The sequence below is a fragment of the Metarhizium robertsii genome (assembly GCF_000187425.2).
Source record: "Metarhizium robertsii ARSEF 23 chromosome Unknown MAA_Scf_1, whole genome shotgun sequence".
Classification (NCBI taxonomy): Eukaryota; Fungi; Ascomycota; class Sordariomycetes; order Hypocreales; family Clavicipitaceae; genus Metarhizium; species Metarhizium robertsii.
Genome location: NW_011942149.1, coordinates 653099 through 673884, shown reverse-complemented (window position 1 = coordinate 673884; position 20786 = coordinate 653099). Strand labels below are relative to the sequence as shown.

Here is a 20786-nt window from a genome sequence, read left to right as displayed (position 1 = left end):
CGTCTTTCTTGTCGACCACCACCTTGTCCAACTTACAACCTACAACCTTGACATCGAATCATCACTACCTCGCCATCTCAGCTATACGGCCCATCAAAAAATAGCTTCTCGTTACTATTTAGCATTGAAAAGGCACGATCCGCAGCCATGCCTCGAGATCCTCACACTCTGCTCAAACAGGTGCGGCCAACCCTCCTCCCCTTCCGCTGCCGGGATTCCCAACTGATGTCTTTGTTTTGCGATGCAGGCGGAGAAGAAACTGTCCGGTGGCGACGGCTTCTGGGGCTTCTTGAGCGACAAAAGTGGAAACGACAGCGATGGAGCGGATTTACTCGAAAAGGCAGCTAATGCTTTCCTGGCAGAGAACTCGTGTACGCGCCCCCTCTGTCCACAGCAAGCATGCAAGGACGCCATCTACCAGAATCAGGAACTGATCTGACGATTGACTAGTTGTCGAGGCAGGAAAGGCCTTTGAAAAGCTCGCCGCAGTCTATAGAGACAAGTTAGAATTGGATTCGTCAGCTGCCGGTGCCGCTGGGAGTGCCATTGAGGCCTACGTGAAGGCTGGTGACGCCCCCGCCGCCGCGCGATGCTTCGAGCTCCTCAGATCCCCAGCCTTGAAGAAGGGTCAATCGAATCGAGTCGACAGATATGGGCGGCTGCTGGCCGGCCTGTACGAGAAGACGCTGGGAGACATGAAGTCGGCATCGTTGTGTTATGATGCGATTGCGGAGGAGTACGAATCAAACCATAATCCACAGTACGTATATTCCCTTCTCTTATGCCCCCCCCCCCATAACAATGCAATTTGCTGATAATTCTCGTCTCAGTAATGCCAGGAAGAACAGGATCCAGGCGGCGGCGACTCGCGCCATCTACTTTGCCCAACTAGTCACAGCCGGCACTAATCCACACGAGAGCGCCAAGGACCTCAAATATGTCGAGAGAAACTTGATGAAATTGGCACAGGACTCCTACAACACAAACGAAATGCTGTTCAGACTGGGGGTTGTTTACCTCATCACGGGAGATTCGAACGACTATGATAAGGCTGCAGCTCCTGCCGCACCCGCTGCTGCGTCCATTGCTGCTCAAGCCACCGCCGCTGGATCTGCAGCCGGTGCGCTCGCCGAGGAAGCCAATGCTGCACTCGATGCTCAAACCCGACTCGACTATGGTTTTACAAGGTCGAGGGAAGGTGCACTAGTGCGCGATCTAGCCGCGGCGCTAAAAGCGGACAACTTGCCACAGTTTGTGAAATTAGTCATGCAATATCCCGGGACGAACGAAGAGTCCAAGGCTTGGAATGAGACCATGTTGATGCTAGCGGGGGGTTACAAATGGAAGGGCAATGCCGTCAAGGCAGAAATAGAGAGACAAAAGCGACAGCCTTTTGAAGATTCGCAGAACGAGGGTCAGCAGCAGTCTTGGGGAAACCAACCGCCGCCTCAGCAGTATTCACAGCCTCAATATCAGTCACGGGAGCAGCCCCAATATCCGCCAGAAAAGCAGGGCGCAAACGATCTGGAACCAGACGTTCCGGATGCAAACGAATGGGCCTAAAGCTCAGAGGAGCAGCATCACATGTGGGGAAGGTGAGGAGGTTTCAGCAAGGGCCTGAGCTGGGCATCGTACTGGCCGCCGCTTGCGCGGAGAATTATGCTGTGCCGGCCTACCATATGAATCTATGGCTTGACAAGGCAAGACGAAGTTGTTGCGTGGGAACTAGAGGGTCGGGCGAGAACTGGAGCTGGAACTAGTTTGTCTAATATAAAGCTAGCTTGTGAGGTGCAGTGCCTCAAGCAACTCTATTGTCGTGGTGGCTAGAAAATAATCACAAGTGCAAGCTCTTTTTTCACGGCTGCCAGCCACATCTGTGGCCAAAATCTATGTCCCGCTGCCATTATTCCCAGCTCCGTTGGCACGTCTAAAAGATGTGCAGCTTCGATTTCAGAGTGCGCTTGCTCTACCACACTGTCTGCTCTCACGATCCGCAGGGAATGGGAATCGGAGCGATAGATAATAGGAGGCAAAAAGTATGTAATGCCATCGGGGACCTAGCTATCGTGCTTTGTACGACTATTGCTAAAGTTGTTCATCTATGCTGCTGTACACTGTAAGATTTCTCGTGGATCCTACCTGCCATGTTTCGCTTCAGAGTCGATAACTTCAGGTACCAAAATAATATCACGGCTGCAAATTGCTACACAAGGAAACTTATCAAGGTCCCTAATTTAGAGTACCAGACCCTTTCCGTTACTCAACATTGAATTCCAACCCCGGCCGTAAGTTGCCCCACTTCAACCCTCACCCCAGAGCTGCCAACATCCCAGCATTTTCAACGTCACCTCTTCACGCCTCAACCTTTACTCATCCGCACCGGCCAACAACCGCATCATGACGGGAACAGCAGAAGCAGCGTCAAGCTCCAACGATGCCGCTGCGGCCGCCCAGCGCGCGTCCGAGCAAGCCAGACTCCGCCGGGAGCGCCGAGAGGCCAAAATCAAGGCTGGCGGTGCAGCTAGACTAAGCAAGATCAATGGCATGGCCGGCCGCGTTGTTCACGGTACGTGACTCTCGATTCTGCTCATCGCAGTCCCTTGCCATCTTGCACTTCAGCTAAACCGGCAGCAGATGACGACCACGCTACACCCGCCGCAGCAGACAAACCCACCTCCCCATCGAAACCCCAAACCCACGGTGACCCCGACGAAGTCGACATCTCGCAACACTTTTACACTCCGCAAACCACAGCCCGCCCTGCGCCCGCATCCTCCTCCCCCGGTCCCGAAGCAGCCATCTCTGAGGCCCAACTCCGCCAAATGATGCTCGGCTTCGACCGGCCTTCCAACCCCAACACCCCCGGGTCCTCGACGCCCAGCAGCATGCCCAACATGGACGACGACCCCCTCATGAAGATGATGACCCAGATGATGGGCCAAGCCGGCGCCTCGCCCTTCCCCGGAATGCCCCCCATGCCGGGACAGCAAGCACCACAAGCAGCCGCCGCCGCCGCCTCCGCGCCGTCCGCCTACCACACAACCTGGCGGGTCATCCATGCCCTCATCGCCCTCAGCCTGGGCCTCTACCTCACTCTCTTCACCACCTTTGCCGGCACCAAGACGGAGCGCGACGCCGCGGCCCTGGCGCACGTGCAGCACACACCTGCCGATGATGACAACGAGCACCACAAGCGCACCTTCTTCTGGATATTTGCCACCTCCGAGGCCGTCTTGCTCACGACACGGGTGTTCCTGGACAGGGGCCGCGCACCGCCGCCGGGCATCCTGTGGACGATAGTGGGGTACCTCCCGGAGCCGATCCGGGGCTACGTGAGCGTCGGCTTGAAGTATGGCCAGATTTTCACCACTGTGAGGACAGATATATTGACCTGCATGTTTGTTTTGGGCGCGTGCTCTTGGCTGAGGGCATAATGTGATGGATTCAATTTGTAAATAAGAGACTGGCATTTGGAATATTGGGACTGTATGACTACACTGTGCAGATACATGATCAAGTGAATGCATGGACTACGCCATCAGTGGTGCTCTTCAAATGTGACGTACGTTGTCGAGAGTGCTATGCTGGGCTCGTGGTACCAAGTAATCTGATACCAAGGCCGCCATGGCTCGCATTCGCAAGGGCCCAGGAAATCCAAGTTGAAGTGGACGCCATACCAGGCAAGATTGGTACAAAAAGAAAAACCCAGCAGCCCAGTCTTTGTTCAATGGCGTTGCTGAAACACCGCTTACCTGGTGAAACATGCCGGACTATAGACGAGGGAAAGAGGGGTGTCTTGGCAATAATAATCTGCATGCAAGGGCTTTTTATTGAATGTATACATTCTTATCCTACCGTCCGAGTCAACAGTCTTGTCAACCTCGGACAACTACTTGAAACCATAATTTTCCTTCATTGATCGCTTAGTGCATATTTAGGAACAATTCTCTTTTTTTCCTCCTCCTGCCTGCCCGATTAAAAAAAAACATTCAACCCCGCCGGCTCGTGCAAGAGCAAATTTCAATCATTCAACGCCATGTGGTATCAATGCGGGAGCTCTAGTTCTGGCATCCCCCCCCTTTTCCCAAAATTCCTTTCCGTAGGCCGTAGCAAACATGTCCGTGTCAAAGGAAAACAAAGAGCCAACCCAGAAAGCAGTGTTATCGTTGCTCAAGGGCAGAGACTTGCATGGCGAGGGCCTTGTTTCCTCGAAGCAGCTCGTCTAACCACTCGGCAGCCATGGCGAGAGTTGTGCTCTTGCTGAAGCCGCCCCCCTTTAGCCCGGGCACCAGTTCGCCCAGGTCGTCGAAACCTTCCTTGATCAGAGTTCGTCGTTTTTGTTCACTGCGGATGTGGTTCTCGCGCTTCTGCTCCTCGGAGAGGTTTTCACGAGGGGGCTTTGCTCCGTTGACGCCCGACTTGCGGCGTCTGCTGCCGGCAGTGGTGTCTGAGGGGGGTTCTGATCCGCTTGCTGACCGTTCAGACTTGGTCTTTCGCTTTCGGCCTGACTTTGAGGAGGTGGCGTCGTCGTCGTCGTCGTCGCCATCCTCATCGACAGCGGTGCCCCGGACGTTTTTGCTCTTCCGCCTCTTCCTTGGCGGTGCGTTGGGGTCTTCCTCTCTCTTGATGTAGGCAGGTCCGTCGCCGTTGCTGCTTATGGCCTGGCCATTAGCGGGACTGGCGGGGCGGGTGTTAGCCGCGCTCTGATTGACTTCCAAGCACTCGAGGCACTTCATCTGGGTTTGATGCATGGACTCCACGGACTCCTTCCTCGGCTCTGGTACGTACCCCTGGGCATCGGAGAAGCTTGCGTCTGAACCCCATTGGAAGTCACCCAAGACGGGTTTCGAGGCGGGTGTCTTTTCCCTTGACCCCCACATCCAGCGAGTGAATGTGTGATCAAGTTCGTTTCCCTGGCTGCTCCTCCTGGATACTCTCCGGTTTTCTTCCTTGAACTCCTCCATCGGCTGGTGTCTGAGGTGGCCAACTGGGTATACCACGGGCCGGTTGGCGGTACTGCTGGAATTGCTACTGTTGCCGGGGCTGCTGATGCTCTTGGGTGTACCAGCGCGGTTGCCATTCTGAAGCAGGGTCGCGGCGGCGTTCAGGACGTCGTCCGAGTGCTGGTGAGAAAAGTTTTGTGTGTGTGAGGCAGCAGGAGGGGGAGGGGGAGGCATCATGCTCGAGTCGGCCGACAGCATTCGCGACAGGTCATTCTGGTGGTCACTAGAGAAACCAAAATCGGCCGGGGTCTCCTGAGGACCGAGCGAGGTGGAAGAGCCCATAAACTGAGGGGGAAGATCTAGCCAGGCATCGCTAAAGTTGAGGCCCTCGCCAAACGAAGGCATATTGTATTGATTTGACGTCATGTCCTCGAAGAAGGAGCTGAGGAACTTGCTATCCGTCTCTGTTAGGAGCGGCGCTCCGGGAGCCGGGTCTGGGGCGGCATCGAAGATGTCTGGCTGCGTTGAGTCTACCGAATCTATTGCGTCACACAGGAGAGGGTCAGCATGAGCTCCGGCGTACGTTTTTGCAAGAGGGTAGCAGAACGGCGGACGAGCAGAGAAACCAAGGCACACTGGGAGAAGGGGACGGGCAGCATGTGTAGCAAGATGTGTGTACATACACCCAAACATGAGCAAGGGATCGGATTCAGGCTGCGTTGAACCCATCCTGGGAGCGTGCTGCACGGCGAGCATGAGGAGCGTCGGTTCTCGTGGTCGGGTTGCGATGTGCTAAAATTTGTCGGAAACGGCGCCGTACACTGCCAACGGACGTGATGTTGGTGTTGGTGCTGGTGCTGGTACAAGTTGAGGTGGTCGAGCTAGACAAGTAGGAGAAATAGGGAGGAGAAATAAGGTAGGCGAGAAGCATGTGCAAGGTGGGAGTTTTGAATGCTTAGCACATGATGATGAGACCCGGGGAAATCTGGGGTAGTGGGCAGGGTGAAGACGGGAAACCGTGGGACAGATTTTGGAGTTACGAGATGGCAGATGAGCGGGATGGACGGCGGATGACGGGCGATGGCGGAGGCTGAAGGATGCCGGCAGGGTTCTTGGCTGTCGCTGTCGCCTGAGCTGTTGGAGTCTTGAGTCTTGCAGTTGGAGTCGGGGTGTCGGCCTGGCCCAAGAACTTTTAGTACGTACTCCGTACTCCGTGAGGCGGAGCCTCTTTTGGCCAGACCCTTTTTTCCATTGACCTCAAGCTCAAGTGCTGTCTCCTCTCAGCGCCCCCCCGCTCGTCCCCTCCTTGGGTACACTAAGGTGGTGGTGCCTTGATTCTGTGGCTCGCGAGTGGTCGGGCGGTCGAGGGGTGCGGCTGTGGCCACCAGCTTTCCCTCACTCACATTGTCACACGCAGGAATGTCGAGCACAACGCCAACGCTCAACTACTATTGTGGTCTCCTTACAGATGTTACAGATGACCATGCTCCGTGCTTGACGCTCTGTGCTCGATGCTCCACACTCCACGCTCCCAAGCTCTGAGCTCCACGCGATGCCGCCGCCGCCTTGACGACTGTTACAGGCCCTCGAGCTGCAGCCCTGACAAAAAAAAGGCACAGTGCTCCCAGACCTGCGGACGGACTGCCATTGTCCAGGCGGCCGGGGAAGCCATTTGGGCGGATACCCTCCCCAGTCCAGGCCACAGAATTAGCCCTCACAGTTCAGTTTAGCCCACACACGGAAATGTGGGAGGGGAGGGACCGTGATCTACGTATGGGCTCTGTGTGTGCATCTTATCCCACGGATGAGAGCGGGGCATTCGATGCTGGCTAGGCATGTTGGGCGACAAGGTAGTATGTATGTATGTATGTGCAAGTCGTTGGCGAGTGTCACTGCTGGAGCTGCATTTTAACCTTTGTGCCGGACAGATGGAACTTGAGATTTGGGCCATCATCATTCCTGAGCCCAGGACAGTATTCTCGAAACAAAACCATTAGCTTGGCCAGTAGACTGTCCACGACGGACGGATCTGGCAACCACATGCGTGCATGGCTCAATCGCTGGGGACAAACCTACCAACAACTATGAAGCCCTATAGCATGCATATAATATTGCAAATCCCAGCCTACCCGCCATCAGTCTGCCCATCTGCAAGTCTCGGACCGACGGCTGCCGTGTTGTTCCCAAAACGTCAATATAAAATTTTATTTGGGCCAACGCCCTTCACATCCGGGCCAATATTGTTGTGTGGGGACTATACTTCTCTCCTGTGCATCTGTTATGCTAATCCCAACCTGAAGCAGTTACAGAGTACGATATTTATCTGCTCTTGTCTCTAGAGTGCAGCCAAGCAGTGGCAAGCTATGTTATTCATCTGCTCTTTTCTTTGGAGTGCAGCAACACTCTTTGATACACCATTCTGTTTGAACCAAGTACACACCGCGACACCCACTTCGATGGCCTGGAAGCCAGCTCTCTTGTCGTACCACATTTGCTTGCTCGCCGCCATCGGGTAGCAGCACCAGACATTGATCATCAAGCCCTCATCCGGTATGTGCTCCGCAACACTGATGGATGTTCCTCTAGCCGTGTCCGAGAGGGTCTCAGGATTCGGCCGTCAAACTTACCCAACCCCTGCAAACAAGCGACGTCGACCAGACATCATACATTGTACATATGTACTACTCACTACGGATAGGGCGGAGGATTTACGGAGCTACTCCGTATTATAACGTTACCAAATGCGCCCCGTCAGCTTGTCTGTGTTGCCTCGACAGCCTGCCATGAACCCCTTTCCCCGACGAGGACAAATGCTGGCCGGCTGGATACGACAATTGTCTCTTAATGACAGTCATCGACTTTTAGAGGCTTATGATTCGTAGTAGATGTCAATTCCGCCCCACGAAGCACTCGACTCCCCACGTGAGATGGAGCCAGCGTACATAAATCTCGCTCCGGAGGACAAGGGACGCCAGGTCTCTATTCTTGGTCCGCCACAATCACATGTCATCGGGTCTCGCTCTCCTTTCTGCCTCGAGACCTTTCTCCAGAATGCCTTTGGTCGATTGCACCATGCCATTGTGATGGCGATGGCTCCGATCAATCCCGGGCTTATTGCGCCTCGTAGCAGGGTCCGGAGTCCTCCGTCGGTTGATGTCAAGTATGGGATTGGCGCGGCGACTATTTACAGTAGGTCATCCGTCCTTTTGTTTCACAAAAATGTTCGTACCATTGCGTAGTCATCAAGAAGTTGTTTGTGGCACTATCAGTTCCCCTAGGCAGTTTGGCTTGCTCGGGATAGAGTCGGATCCGGCGTAAGCTAGGCCGGTCCACACCATTACCTTGCCTGTAAATCATGATGAATTTCTTATTAGCTGGCATGGCTTTTCGTCACTTTCCTGCTATTCGTGAAAGCTAGGAGAAACAGGGGGGCGACTTGATATCTCATTGTTGGCTTGCATGACATGGTCATTAGATGTATTGTATATCGGGTCTCGCTCCTGGAAGACGGGCGTGCCGCCACGTCCACAGATCCAACTACGAATAGCAAATATCTGCCAATATTCTGTGTTGTTTTCGGACAAGCCCCGTAGACCCTTGGCAAAGCCCCAGTTGAAACCAACTGACTGCATAGACCAGAGCACATGACCTGAAATACAATGTTGCATTGTATCTATGTACAGGTATTCAAGGTCATTCTTGGCGGGATCTGGAACAGCCCTGTAGTAATGAATCACGAGCAAACGCCAACGTGAGGGGTGTCTCCGTATCCTCTTGCGAGAGGACGCTTGCGAACATTCGACGCGCTTTCCATCACCGGTGGCTTGCAATAATGTGGCTTTGTAGCTTATTTCATGACATTAGATAGTAATTCACCTGAACCCCTTTCTGGTGCATGGGTGAAATTGATGGCGTCACCACATTTGTACAACAGTTGACGAAGACAGAATGGCTCTGTAGATCTTGGCAAGCTTCAAATGTTGACTGTTGGTTATTGACTCGGTCTTGGGGGTGCGGCTGCACGCTGCACCCCTGCACACTCTGATGAAGACAGTTCGGAGGGCTTGCCATATTGGATTAATGACGATGGTGGTTTCGGGGCATTTGCCTGGCCTGTATAACGTCTGGTGTCTTTCCGAGGGACTGATACCAAAGTTCAACGCCAATTTCTTGTTTGATTCTCCTACGGATCCAAAGTCAATGAGACACATGACGTTTTGAAGGCTTTGTTAGAGTGCCTTGGCCTCTGCCAGGGCGGATATCACGGACGCCATTATGTACCGAAAAGATGTCCATGCCGATGTGCAGCTCGCATACGGAAATCTCCGGCCAAAGCGCTGTAGTTGCAATATTGATGGGTGCCAAGTGATGCTTGGCCTAAAGGAAGCCAGCAGCGGATTGACAACAGTGGACGGGGTTCCACCGCCTGCGGTTGGTGAGTAGCCGTGTATTCCATATGTACCTCTGCTTGGTGTTTTTTTTTTTAGATCCGTTTTTATGCCAAGATGGACCGTTCCAATTTAAAATTTTGGGTTGAAGCGTGAGGTCGTGCATGGAGACGGTGCACCAGAAGCAGAGACTGGGGTCATGCTGCCGGTTGGGACCATGTTCCAGCACACTCATAGGCAGGCCACAGCTGCCCACAATGCTGGAGATGGCAACCGTGCTGGGAAGGTCGCCCGATTGCCCCTGTAGACTGTTGTACTTCAGCATCGCCATGTTGTGAAGACTCATGCATATGTAGTATTGACATACATACATACTGTACAGACTGTCGATGAAGGATACAACGCCGAATGCTGAAACGCCGAGCAGAATCGACATGTCCCCCTCCCCCCATGGAGTACGTACTGCCCCTACCCCACGCTTCCCTTTACCAGGAAAGAGCAACCGGGGAGCAACAGCAACTCATGCTAGCCGAGGCTTGTGACAGCTCCTGAGCTGGCCAGGAAGGATGTATTTTTCTGAAGCCAAGGAAGGAACTCTCCAGCGCGAACTTTGGGGCGTTTCGAACATCAATGTTGAAATAACCACATCATTCAGTCCACGCGGCCACGCGCTCCATCGCGACCGTCTCCGTTCCCAACGTCCGGGCCGGTTACGTCGTACTCGTGCGCAGCATTGATGCTGTGCGACCGAACACGCTTCCGCGGCTCTCGCTACAACGACGGCCGTTGTTGATTCGGGCTCAGACGCCGACTTGCAGCGGCACGGCAAGCCTTTCCGTGGCGAGACCTGTCATCTAATAATATTGTATTGACGCGACACCAACTTGCTACACGGACGCAAATTCTCACACAGTACCTGGCGTCCACGACATACGTACTCCGTACACCGCCAACGACACTATCGAATGCGCCCCTTCTCTTTGCATACAGTCAACTTTGACTTTCTGCGCCCCTGTGGATTGCAGGGAACCGGCTCTTTGGCGTCTTGGAAAGGGGAACTGCGAATGCCACCGTCACCTTGGTGTGACACTTCTAAAGTCCTCTGACGGAATCAGCTACTGTCAAGGCAAGGCTGCCGTCGGCGCTGCTACCCGTGGTTCGTGTAGAGCAGGAGTCAAGGCCCAAACAAAGCTGTGCACACCATCAAAGTGAACCACCACAGATCAGCCCGACTTCTACCGACCACCATCGACGCTCAACGTACTTTCATTTGCTCGCCATCAGCCGGTTGGTCAACCCCGGATTGTCAACTGCCCCATCCATCTTTCGTCCGCCATCTCCATTTCCGCATTCGCGAGTATTTCCCAACATGGAACTACGGGGGACTGCCTCCTCCAAAGGCAGTCCGGATATTCGAAGCATTCTCACTTCAACAATGGCCAAAATTAGCACTGGTACCAGCTCCCCCCGCAAGTCGTCCTTTCTGCAGCTGCAGTCGATTCCGCCTCCCCTGCGGCCGCTTGTACGCGCATACCTGTTGGGCTATGCGTCTGCCGTACTGCCCCGACTCTTGACGCTTGTCTTGCAGCATTTGTCCAACAGGGAGCGGAAGACGCCCAATTACGCATTACCGGAAAGAGACGAGAACACCTTTTTGGAATCCGCAAAGCATGTTCTCAAGACTGGCTTGGATCCTTGCCGATTTCCCACGTTTTGTGCTGCCTTGGTTGGAGGTGCCACTCTATTACAGGTTCGTCGTCATTTTTATTTCACTGCTGCAAAAACATCTCACTAGCTTTATCAATCTCGATTCGCAAACTATCCTAGCATCTCACACACCACGTTTCACCCCACATCTTTACCCCAACTACCACCTTGAGCCCCCGATCCCGGTACTCGTTCTCCCAAGCTTCACTACACCACCCCAAACCTAGTCTGCTCTATCCCCAGAAAATCATGTCAACACGGATCAAAGTTAAAAAAACATTGCTATCCTATTAGCTGCCTTTATTCCCCTGTGCATTGTTACTTTTAGTGGCAGCTTATAGCGGGAGACAGAAAGTATTTGACCAAATCGGGTGCCCAGCTATCACGCTTCATAATATATTACAGTATATTAGTGTATACCTCTTGGTGGGCAAATATTCCGCTGTATATAGATTGTGGTTTTCACGTTTGCTCTCTCTATACCCCTGTTAACATTCGTTGGAAACAAGGCACCCTTGAACAAGATCATAACCCGCGCCGCCACAAACCTTGGCAGTGTTGCCAAACTAAGGTATGTAGGATCGGATCTCCGGCCAAACTACCAAGTCCCGTCCTGGAGCTAAGCTAACCTCCACGCTCTTGGGATCTCCACTACAGACTCAGCAGATTTCTTGCCACGTTCGTTTCTGCTTGGTTTAGTCTAAAGCTGTTACAGTCTAAAAAGCCTACATTGCGAAGGCGCGCCGGATCATCTACAACTCGATACGTCGATCCCGCAACCGGCAAGAAACTTGCTGGGAGAACGGTGGACCTGACACTGTTCGCGGCAACGCAGGCCATAGACGTTATTGTCGGCGAACTATGGGCACGACACAAGGGCCGGCGCCTGGCCGCGCAAAAATGGACCAAGGTACGAAATTATACGGCGCGCAACTCACCGCTTTGCCCCAGTTTACAAAGATAAAAGCTCGTACAGGCAGTCTTGCGTGCTATTTTGCCCCTGCTGAGCATGCCCTAGCTTATGCTAGACTAAACTATTGAGTCTAGTCGAGTTTTGCTAATCTGTCAAACACAGGTCGAGGCTTTCATCTCTCAAATGACTGACCCAGTTTCATTCGTAGCATCCTGCGCGCTCATCATGTGGGCTTGGTTCTACGCTCCTGATAACCTCCCACGGGCATACAACAAGTGGATCACATCAGCTGCCCACGTAGATATTCGCCTCATTGAAGCACTGCGCCGTTGTCGGACCCGCGAGTTGAGTTATGAGAAGGAAACAGGTCAGGCACATCTCCTTGGCACCATGTGTACAGACCATAGCCTGCCTTACGAATGGGGCGATCCATGCAAAACTATTCCATTTCCTTGCGATATAGTTCATATGGGACGCGGCCCATCGTGCGAATATCATGCCTGGCGACGATTCTGGCTCTCCTGGAAGTGGTCAATGTATACATACCTCCCTCTCGCCTTGGCCCTACAATTGCGTAAGCCGAATCGCGACTCTCTCAGGACCGCACTCCTCTCAGCCGCCAGATCATCTGCCTTCTTGGGCACTTATATTACGCTATTCTATTACGGCGTCTGTCTTGGCCGAACCCGCATTGGCCCCCATCTACTGGGAAAGGATGTCGCTTGTCGACAGAAGATAGATGGCGGGTATTGCGTGGGCGTAGGCTGCTTCCTCTGCGGATGGAGCGTCTTGATCGAGACTGCAAACCGAAGGAAGGACATGGCCCTATTTGTTGCGCCCCGTGCAATGGCTACGCTGCTGCCCAGGCAGTACAAAATGGAGGTGCAGTGGAGAGAAACGCTGGCGTTTGCCTTGAGCACGGCAGTGGTTTTTACCTGTGCGAAAGAGAACCCAAGGAGGGTGAGAGGCATGTTGGGTGGAATATTGGGACTTGCAATGAAAGAGTAAGTCATGTATGAGTGTGTATAGTAGGAACATGCCGGCATTATAATAATACTTGATACGTAGGTTGTAGATAATGTGTATGTGCGGCGGGTGAACAGTTGGCACCATTACTGAATATAGCATTGTGAAAGAGTGTCAGATGCACATTCTACATCGCGGAATTACTGACAACATTCTCTGCGTGTGCGTGTTGCTGCTGTCCTGGCTGCAGACGTATCACATGAAGTTGGTATGGGATACACGAACACGGTGTGAGCCGTGGTTTCCTATTCAGGAATCCTGTGTACAATTTCGGCAGCCGCAGACTGAGAGTTATGCCTTGAGATCCCGTGATTTAGTCATAGCAAAGGTAAACAAGCTTAAATTCCCCAATTCATGCCTCCGACCGTTTCGCTTCGGCAGCTCACCTCTTTGCTAGATATTATTGATAGCTCGCACGCACACCGGGCACACAAGCACCAGGCGCACGACTCTGGGCATTAATCATTATGGATTCCAGCGAGGAAGCTTATCACCGACGAAGGTGCCTTGTCCAGGACATTATTTGCTCCTTTGGCCTGAAGGTTTGTAAAGCCAACTCGCAACCTATATTCGTCCCCCTATTTTGCACAGACACGGTGATGCACTGATGATGCATTCTGCGCCATCACTGTGATATCGGGCGCATGAGAAGACGCAAGCTAATAACAGAATCGAACAGAGCGAATCGGTTACTCCAGTAGAATACGTTGGATACAACCCCTTTCCGGTCAACAACTTCATCTACAAGGTTGCACTCTCTTCGCCCGCTACCGAGGAGCATTTCACGAGAGCAGGACACCAGACATGTGCTGTATTGCCCCCTTTGACAGGTGAATCTACTGTCATTGTGAGGTTGAGCAATCCGACGTCTATGGGGATGAATAACACGAACCGCGTGGAGAATGAAGTTTGTGCCATGGCGGTGGCAAGGGAAGCCATGGCGAGTGTTGAGGGAGGAAGGTATGATGCCATAGTGCCTCGTGTTTATGCGTGGAAGAGCACTCGAATGATGGCCGGAGATGCTCCCGAGCAAGGATTTGGGTGGATAGTCATGGAGTACATGGAGGGTGAGGTGTTGGATATGCTATTCGGGGATATGAAGTGGGATGAAAAGAAGAGGGTCATTGGCGAGATTGCGTGCATTTTTGCGGCTTTCCAGAAGGCGAAATTGCCCCAACGAGTCGAGCTCCATGGAGGAATGACAGTTCGGGATGGAGATATTGTTTCGGGGCAGGCTACGATGCACAAGGGCGAGCCGTCGGGATACGTTGGCCTTTGGAAAGCCAGAATCGACCATGCGTTGGAGCAAGCTGACGAGAGCACGCTCATCAACGGTTGGAAAGGAGGCGTCCGCGAAAGAATTGAAAAGTTCAAAAATGACAAGTTGGGAGTTCTTATCCACAACGGAGAAGTCGATTCGACCTTGCTTGGACTTGTCCACAACGATTTCAGTATGTACCGCTCTCCACGCTTCGCTGACTGACCCAACGTTGACATCCTGAAAAAAGCCATAAGCAATATGCTCTATAACCCGTATACGAAGCGCATCACAGCGCTCCTAGACTTCGACTGGTCGTCCGTCACCCACCCCGCCCACGAATTCTTCACGTCCTTTCATGACGTACACGGCAGGGTCGATGAAGCTTCCGAAAAGCTGCGCAAGGCCATTTTTAGCGGCGACTTTGGTAACCACCCTGATGAAGATGAAGATCAAGAAGCCTGGAAGTTGGCAAAGACGTGGGATGATGCCCTCAAGCAGCATGGTGGAATGAGACCTTGTGACTTCAAGGGAATAGAGTTATTGCAAGGGCTCTGGAACTTTGTTTACTCTATCTGCCCGTTTGAGTTGGGCAGCAAGGTTATGCTCTTTCGAAGATCAAAGAAGGAGAGTGAGGCTGCAAAGGAGAGGGTTGAGGGACAGATTAGCAAGATGTTGAGCGGCTGGGGCGTCTGAGGTCAGTAACCCATGTCTTTGATATCATGAACCCCAGAGAAGTATGTAATTTTTTTAGCGTTGAGAATTCGTTGCCCATGTGGCAGGTAGCTGTACGAAGCAGTCACCTTGGACGATCACACTCCAATAGGGTGTACTACAATTACAGAATGCAGACTTGTTTAAAAATTGGTTTGCTCTAGATTTCAGGAAGTCATGTGCCTGTGACGCTGTGGCAAACGGACTCAGTTATCCGTTTGCTCACTTCTCGCTTATTTCTGACTTGCCGCTCACCTCTCGCTTATATATAGTAGTCGATGTTTCCCACTGCACCCTCTCTTTTCTTTCTTCTTGCATCTCTAGTTTCGATCCCCCCTCTTGGCTCCATCTATCTCTTCTTGCCCCCGTGTGACCATGTGAGTAAAAATTCTCTTGGTGTTATCCTCTGTGACGAAACATAACAAACTCATGGTATGAAGCACAGTTTGTCACCTGCCGGCACAGCTGGTCAAGACCATCTTCGTCATGCTCGTCATGGGCATCCCTGATCTGAGGATAGATCCCTCTGAGGCCCTAGAGTAAGTCATCTTCCAGGTTTCGTACGGTAGGCCTTGTCTCACACAGTTCATACCACAGCTTACGTGGTACTCTGGTGCATGTTATTGTTGGCCCCAAACCTGGGCAACGATTCACCGTTCATGAAGGGGTATTTAAATCTACCCTTGATGAAGATTCATATCACGAGCTCTTGGAAGAAAACCAAGAAGATGGGCATGAATGCATTATTTTGAAAGACCACAGCCCAGCAAGCTTCAAGGTTTATGTCAACTGGTTGTACCGCCGCAGGATCCCTATACCAGGTCAGGCTGTCACGACTTCTTCCGAAGAAGATGTTATAGAAGATGAGTACGTGGAGCTGGCAAAAGCGTACAGTTTGGGATGCGAGTTAGAAGACTTTGATTTCATGGATACGGTCATGGACGCATTCATGGTGCGGGCATTCACCAAGGACTCCAAAGGACGGAATTGGGCCCCCAGTCATAAGGCAGTTAACCTCATTCAAGACACTAGCTACAATGACGTGGCTATGGAGGTTTTGGGAGATTTGTACGTGCGTTTTGGAAACCACCAGCACTGGGGTGAGGGGATGACGAAGGTTTGCAAGACATTTTCTCATGAACTAGCGCGAAAGCTCCTGGAATCCCGTAAGGAGGGAAAGAATGGGGATGATATTCTGAAGGACACGTGCAAACACCACTTTCATTCAAATGGTTCTTGCTACCGAGATCAGTTGACAGCAGAACATATGGATAAGGGTCAGGAGGAAAACTAGGAGGTTGGAAGAGAGACCAGGGAGTTGAGGATGCATGGGTGAATCGGCACTCACGAGTCACGACATCCTAATGCCTCGTTCATGATGCAACAAAAACAGCTAGAAGTACACAAAGGCAGGGATTTTGAGAAATTCGGTACTTGGAGGAATTTACCACGTCGGCCAACAAGCATGAAACGATGACATACCACTGTGAACCGTAGGGGAATTTAAAAGAAATACAGCCGAGTTAACCTTAGATGATATCCCCATTCAAGTGACAAAAGAATATGAATGACTGTAACATACACCAAGACACAAAGCAGTCACTGTTTAGCATTAAACAGCGCAGCTGCAGATTGTGGACGTCTTCTTTCATTCTCCCAGCATGCATTTAGCGATACGTAAAAATCTCTTTAAAAATTCGTTTGCATTATGAGCAATATTCTGAAACAGTTGCAAGGTATAGGGGAGTGAAAGCGACGCACCGGTGCCTTTGTTCCACAGTAAAGAATAGCAGCGAGACAAAGACATGACCACTTGACTGCCCTCGGCCCCCTTTTTTCTTCCCTTTCTCTTTTTCTTTCTTCCTTTTTTTTTTGAACTTTTTTCACCTCACAATCCACGGCACCAGCACTGACCACCTGAATCTTTGTCTAGCATACCATGCTTGACTCTTTATTGTTTGCCTTCTTTTCCGTCGTAATGGCGGCGAATGGCTATAATAACCGTCCGCCTGGCTGCATGTGCGCCATCATTATTCACTGCTCTCCTGCGCTCACCTACGATTCAAAGAAGGAGGGGTGAAAGTTTTAAACGACATCATTCATCGACGACAGCCGAGAACCTTGCGGTGTTGATCAATCTGCGGTGTGATCACGACAATTGCTGCGAATCAGCTCCTCCTCAATTGTGCTCCAACTTCCAATGGGTAAAGACAGAACAGTCTCCAAATCCGAGGCCAGGAGGTGAGTCAAAATCGAAATCAGCCACAAACTGCATGTGAGGCTCCATCTTCTAAATCATTACTCCTAGTCCTTTGAGAGGAATCGTAACTATCAAAGCTGGAAAAGAGGAATTTCATGTTCACTACAAGCGCTTGCCCCAGAAGGTGAAGTCTTTAATTAAAACCAAATCTTTCAAATGTCATCAAACATTTCCATCTGCGAATCGTCGCAAATCGTTGAGATTTTCAGCACGTCTCGGGGTATGGCGATCTTCAAACCGTCGTGAGAAATTACCTGCTTCAAAATGTACCAAGAGAGAGCGACCGCAGGTAGATGTATGGGTTTTTCGCAGTATATCTCTTGATGGACATGATCTGGAGGCCGTCAAGAAGTATATAAGCTATTTAGGGGGGGAAATTGGGCCAAACACGTCAGCTTCGGGGGGCCAACAACCCGGTCAAATCCAGGGCGGCAGCCAAATTCAAGCCAATGCTCAAGGTGGCACTCGAACCCAAGGCGGCACTCAAATCCACCGCCCTCAGATCCAAGGCGTCACTCAAACCCAAGGCGTCACTCGAACCCAAGGCGGCACTCGAACCCAAGGCGGCACTCAAATCCACCGCCCTCCTCAGATCCAAGACGGCCTTCATATCTACAGCCCCATTCAAACCCAAGGCAGCGCTCAAATCCACCACCCTCCTCAGATCCACTGCAGCCCTCAGATCCACAGCGGCTTTCAAAACCACGGTCAGACTCAAACCCAAGGCGGCACTCAAATCCATCGCCCTTCTCAGATCCAAGGCGGCTCTCAAATCCACGGTCAGACTCGAAACCAAGGTCACGCTCAAACCCAAGGCGGCGCTCAAACTCATCGCCGCCCTCAGGTCCAAGGCGGTACTCAAATCCAAAGTAACGCTCAAAGCCAAGGCGGAGGCAGCCAAAGCCAAGGCATCGATCGTGGAAATGAAAACGAAAAAGATAAAAGGGAACTCCTTTTACTAGCAAAAATGTGGTCCTTGGGGGGGTATTTAGAGGACAGCGGCTTTCAACAGTATGCCTACGGTCGCTTCTTCAAGCTCGTATATGAAAATTACGCCAAAAACCCGGCGGGATGGGATGGAAACATCATGCCAATTTCTTGGACTTACAAAAACACCAAAAAAGGATCACTACTTCGAAGAGATATCGCTGCGATTTATGCTGATTGCAGCGTCCAGACGCTGGACAAGTGCGACATTGGGGGCGATGAACGGACTGAGTTTGTGGAGTATCTTGCGTGCAGAAAATGGGAAAAATAAACAAATCGAGGCAAGACACGCGGAGAGACGGCAGGTAGAATCAGGTTTGAAGCAATGGCATGGAAAGACCATTTATTTCTATGACAGTTTGAGATGTATATTTTGGATGGCGTGTTGAAGTTTGAAGTTTGACTCTGGCTAGGCAATGGTTATGAATGTTTGAAAGCGTAGTTGAATTGACTGGGTAACATGTCAGCCTGTCGCTCATTCCATTGTTGTGCCCTTGACATGACGTGTCATTTCATCGTCTTGGCAGTGACTGTATGCAGGCAGTTCATGTTGCTGAGCATACTAGCATGGCAATGGACGCAGAAAGACGGCACCGTGATTCTTTCCTTTCTTGACATACAGGTTGAACACAGTTGGAACAAGTCGAACATAGATGAACATAAAGTCCACGTTACCCTCTGGCCTTTGTTGTTCAACGATAGTTCCTTCTCATTGTTCCTGCCCAAATTCTTATTTAATTCCGGCTCCCTCGCCTACTTTCCACTCTTTCATTCCTCATCTACACAAGTCGAAATTGCAGGATCAGCTGTCAACTCACTGGGAAACGCCCAAGATACCTGTCAACAGCAAAAACGTGCTCCAACTGCCAAAGAATCAGCGCTTATATTCGCTAAGAATAGTCTCATCCTCGGTAGCCCTACGCAGTCTCGAGTACCAAGAAGAAATATCTGATTTGAGAGTCGATCCATCCAAGATGCTTGAGTAAGTAGTCGCAAGACATGAGCGCATTGCCTCTTGAACGCCTACTAACACCATTCAACAGCTTCACCTGTCCAGCAGTCGAGATCACAGTCGGCTCAAACAGCGCAGCGACAAAATTCTACGTCCACAGGAACATCATCTGCTTATCGCCCTACTTCGAGAGAATCCTGGCCCGGGAAGGGATGTGGAAAGAATGTCAGAATGGGCAAGTGTCGCTTCAAAGCGCGGACCCAGACATATTCCGCATTTACGTAAACTGGCTGTATTTCTTTCATCAGAGACTTGCAGGTCGAGATGATTCATCTCTCAACGTGGACATACACGCCGACTTCTTCCAGAAGGCCAATTTCTTACAGCTAGCCCAAGCCCACGTGCTGGGAGACTTTTTTTGCGATGTCAAGTTTGCAGAAGCCGCCGCGAAGGCTATTGAAACGAATGTAAAAAGAGGGCCGAAAAACTGCAGGATCCTCCTTCCTGGGGCTGAAGTCATTGATTACATCTACCAGAACACCGAGGAGACATCCGTTGCCAGAAATACTCTGGTAGATGTATTCGTGCGCTACGGAAGCGGGCAACAGCTCGAAAAGCTGAAGCCGGCGCAAGATCACCTTCGAGAGTTCCTTGTCAATCTCGCTCGCGATCTCGTCACAAAGGATCTGAGGTCTGGATCCAGGGAATACAGAAGTCAGAAATGGTTCAATGGTCAGGAGGAACCTTCTCCTCAGTTCCTTTTCGGTGTCGTCCTCGATCTCTTGCCTGATTACAAAGTTTTACGGTGAAATACAAAAAGCGTACACACGGAATCAATGTCAATTGTGTATGCTTGAATATTCCGTAACGTCTGGTGGAGTTGGGATGTGATGGATACAAAGCAACTACATATGTAGGCTCGGGGTACTGAGGCCTGGCATGGCAGTAATGTCACTAGTATAAGATAGCTACCAAATAGATTGCGTTATCGTCTCACCTGACGCTCACTTTGTGACCTTGAAGAAACACTGCCGACTGTCACCCTGTGCACCAACACTCCTGGTATAAAACCCTTTCACTTTGTTCACTTCCTCTCACTCTACAACTTCTTCCTCACACACACACACACTCACGCACTCACACACACTCACACACACTCATAACCACCTACCAACCCAAGCCCATCACACATTCATTCTCATACATTTCATCCATTTTCGTCCCAGCCCAGCCCCTACAGCTAAGATGCCTCCCTTCAAGAAGTGGGAAATTACTGCTGAACTTGACCTCTGCATGGCCATCATTTACACCGGTGGCTCAGTCGGTTCATACAAGTGGCCTGAGATCCATGAACTCATGGTCAAGTTAGGCCACGACTTCACCAAGGATGCTATTTCGTACGCTTCCCCATCCTCCCCTCTGTGTTCTATACACTTGGTATCATCTTTCCTTGCAAGACATGCCACCGGCTAACACGCACCAGCCAGCACTTCACAAAGGCTATCCTCAAGAGCTTCAAGGACCGACATGGCCTACCAGCCGGGAAGCTAGAGTCCATAACCCCCACCAAGACGAAGAGAAAGGCGGCCGGTAACGCTGAGGAGTCCCCCTCCAAGAGAAAGGCAAAGTAAGGCAGCG

The 20786-nt window shown here is 51.4% G+C and overlaps 8 protein-coding genes across 8 annotated transcripts; 7 read left to right on the top strand and 1 right to left on the bottom strand.

Annotated features, from left to right (window-relative positions):
• Window positions 1-147: 147 nt before the first annotated feature.
• Window positions 148-1563, top strand: MAA_07665 (Tetratricopeptide-like helical; the record flags this gene model as incomplete). The annotated part of the gene is made up of 4 exons (XM_007825663.1): window positions 148-180; window positions 248-371; window positions 451-760; window positions 831-1563. The coding sequence occupies 4 exons, from the start codon at window positions 148-150 to the stop codon at window positions 1561-1563; spliced, it is 1200 nt and encodes a 399-aa protein (XP_007823854.1).
• An 834-nt stretch (window positions 1564-2397) lies between these two features.
• MAA_07666 (GET complex, subunit GET2) lies at window positions 2398-3434 on the top strand (the record flags this gene model as incomplete). Its single annotated transcript, XM_007825664.1, has 2 exons — window positions 2398-2566; window positions 2635-3434. 2 exons carry the CDS (start codon window positions 2398-2400, stop codon window positions 3432-3434), a joined length of 969 nt encoding a protein of 322 aa, XP_007823855.1.
• A 726-nt stretch (window positions 3435-4160) lies between these two features.
• MAA_07667 (Helix-loop-helix DNA-binding protein) lies at window positions 4161-5699 on the bottom strand (the record flags this gene model as incomplete). Its single annotated transcript, XM_007825665.1, has 1 exon — window positions 4161-5699. The coding sequence occupies one exon, from the start codon at window positions 5697-5699 to the stop codon at window positions 4161-4163; it is 1539 nt and encodes a 512-aa protein (XP_007823856.1).
• A 5001-nt stretch (window positions 5700-10700) lies between these two features.
• MAA_07668 (uncharacterized protein) lies at window positions 10701-14931 on the top strand (the record flags this gene model as incomplete). Its single annotated transcript, XM_007825666.2, has 5 exons — window positions 10701-11081; window positions 11754-11948; window positions 12114-12955; window positions 13647-14428; window positions 14486-14931. The coding sequence occupies 5 exons, from the start codon at window positions 10701-10703 to the stop codon at window positions 14929-14931; spliced, it is 2646 nt and encodes an 881-aa protein (XP_007823857.2).
• Window positions 14932-15435: 504 nt separating this feature from the next.
• MAA_07669 (BTB/POZ-like protein) lies at window positions 15436-16243 on the top strand (the record flags this gene model as incomplete). The annotated part of the gene is made up of 2 exons (XM_007825667.1): window positions 15436-15488; window positions 15535-16243. The coding sequence occupies 2 exons, from the start codon at window positions 15436-15438 to the stop codon at window positions 16241-16243; spliced, it is 762 nt and encodes a 253-aa protein (XP_007823858.1).
• Window positions 16244-17658: 1415 nt separating this feature from the next.
• On the top strand, window positions 17659-18171 carry MAA_07670 (uncharacterized protein; the record flags this gene model as incomplete). The annotated part of the gene is made up of 1 exon (XM_007825668.1): window positions 17659-18171. One exon carries the CDS (start codon window positions 17659-17661, stop codon window positions 18169-18171), a length of 513 nt encoding a protein of 170 aa, XP_007823859.1.
• Window positions 18172-19170: 999 nt separating this feature from the next.
• On the top strand, window positions 19171-19957 carry MAA_07671 (BTB/POZ-like protein; the record flags this gene model as incomplete). Its single annotated transcript, XM_007825669.1, has 2 exons — window positions 19171-19178; window positions 19240-19957. 2 exons carry the CDS (start codon window positions 19171-19173, stop codon window positions 19955-19957), a joined length of 726 nt encoding a protein of 241 aa, XP_007823860.1.
• Window positions 19958-20393: 436 nt separating this feature from the next.
• Window positions 20394-20779, top strand: MAA_07672 (uncharacterized protein; the record flags this gene model as incomplete). Its single annotated transcript, XM_007825670.1, has 2 exons — window positions 20394-20545; window positions 20632-20779. 2 exons carry the CDS (start codon window positions 20394-20396, stop codon window positions 20777-20779), a joined length of 300 nt encoding a protein of 99 aa, XP_007823861.1.
• Window positions 20780-20786: the final 7 nt, after the last annotated feature.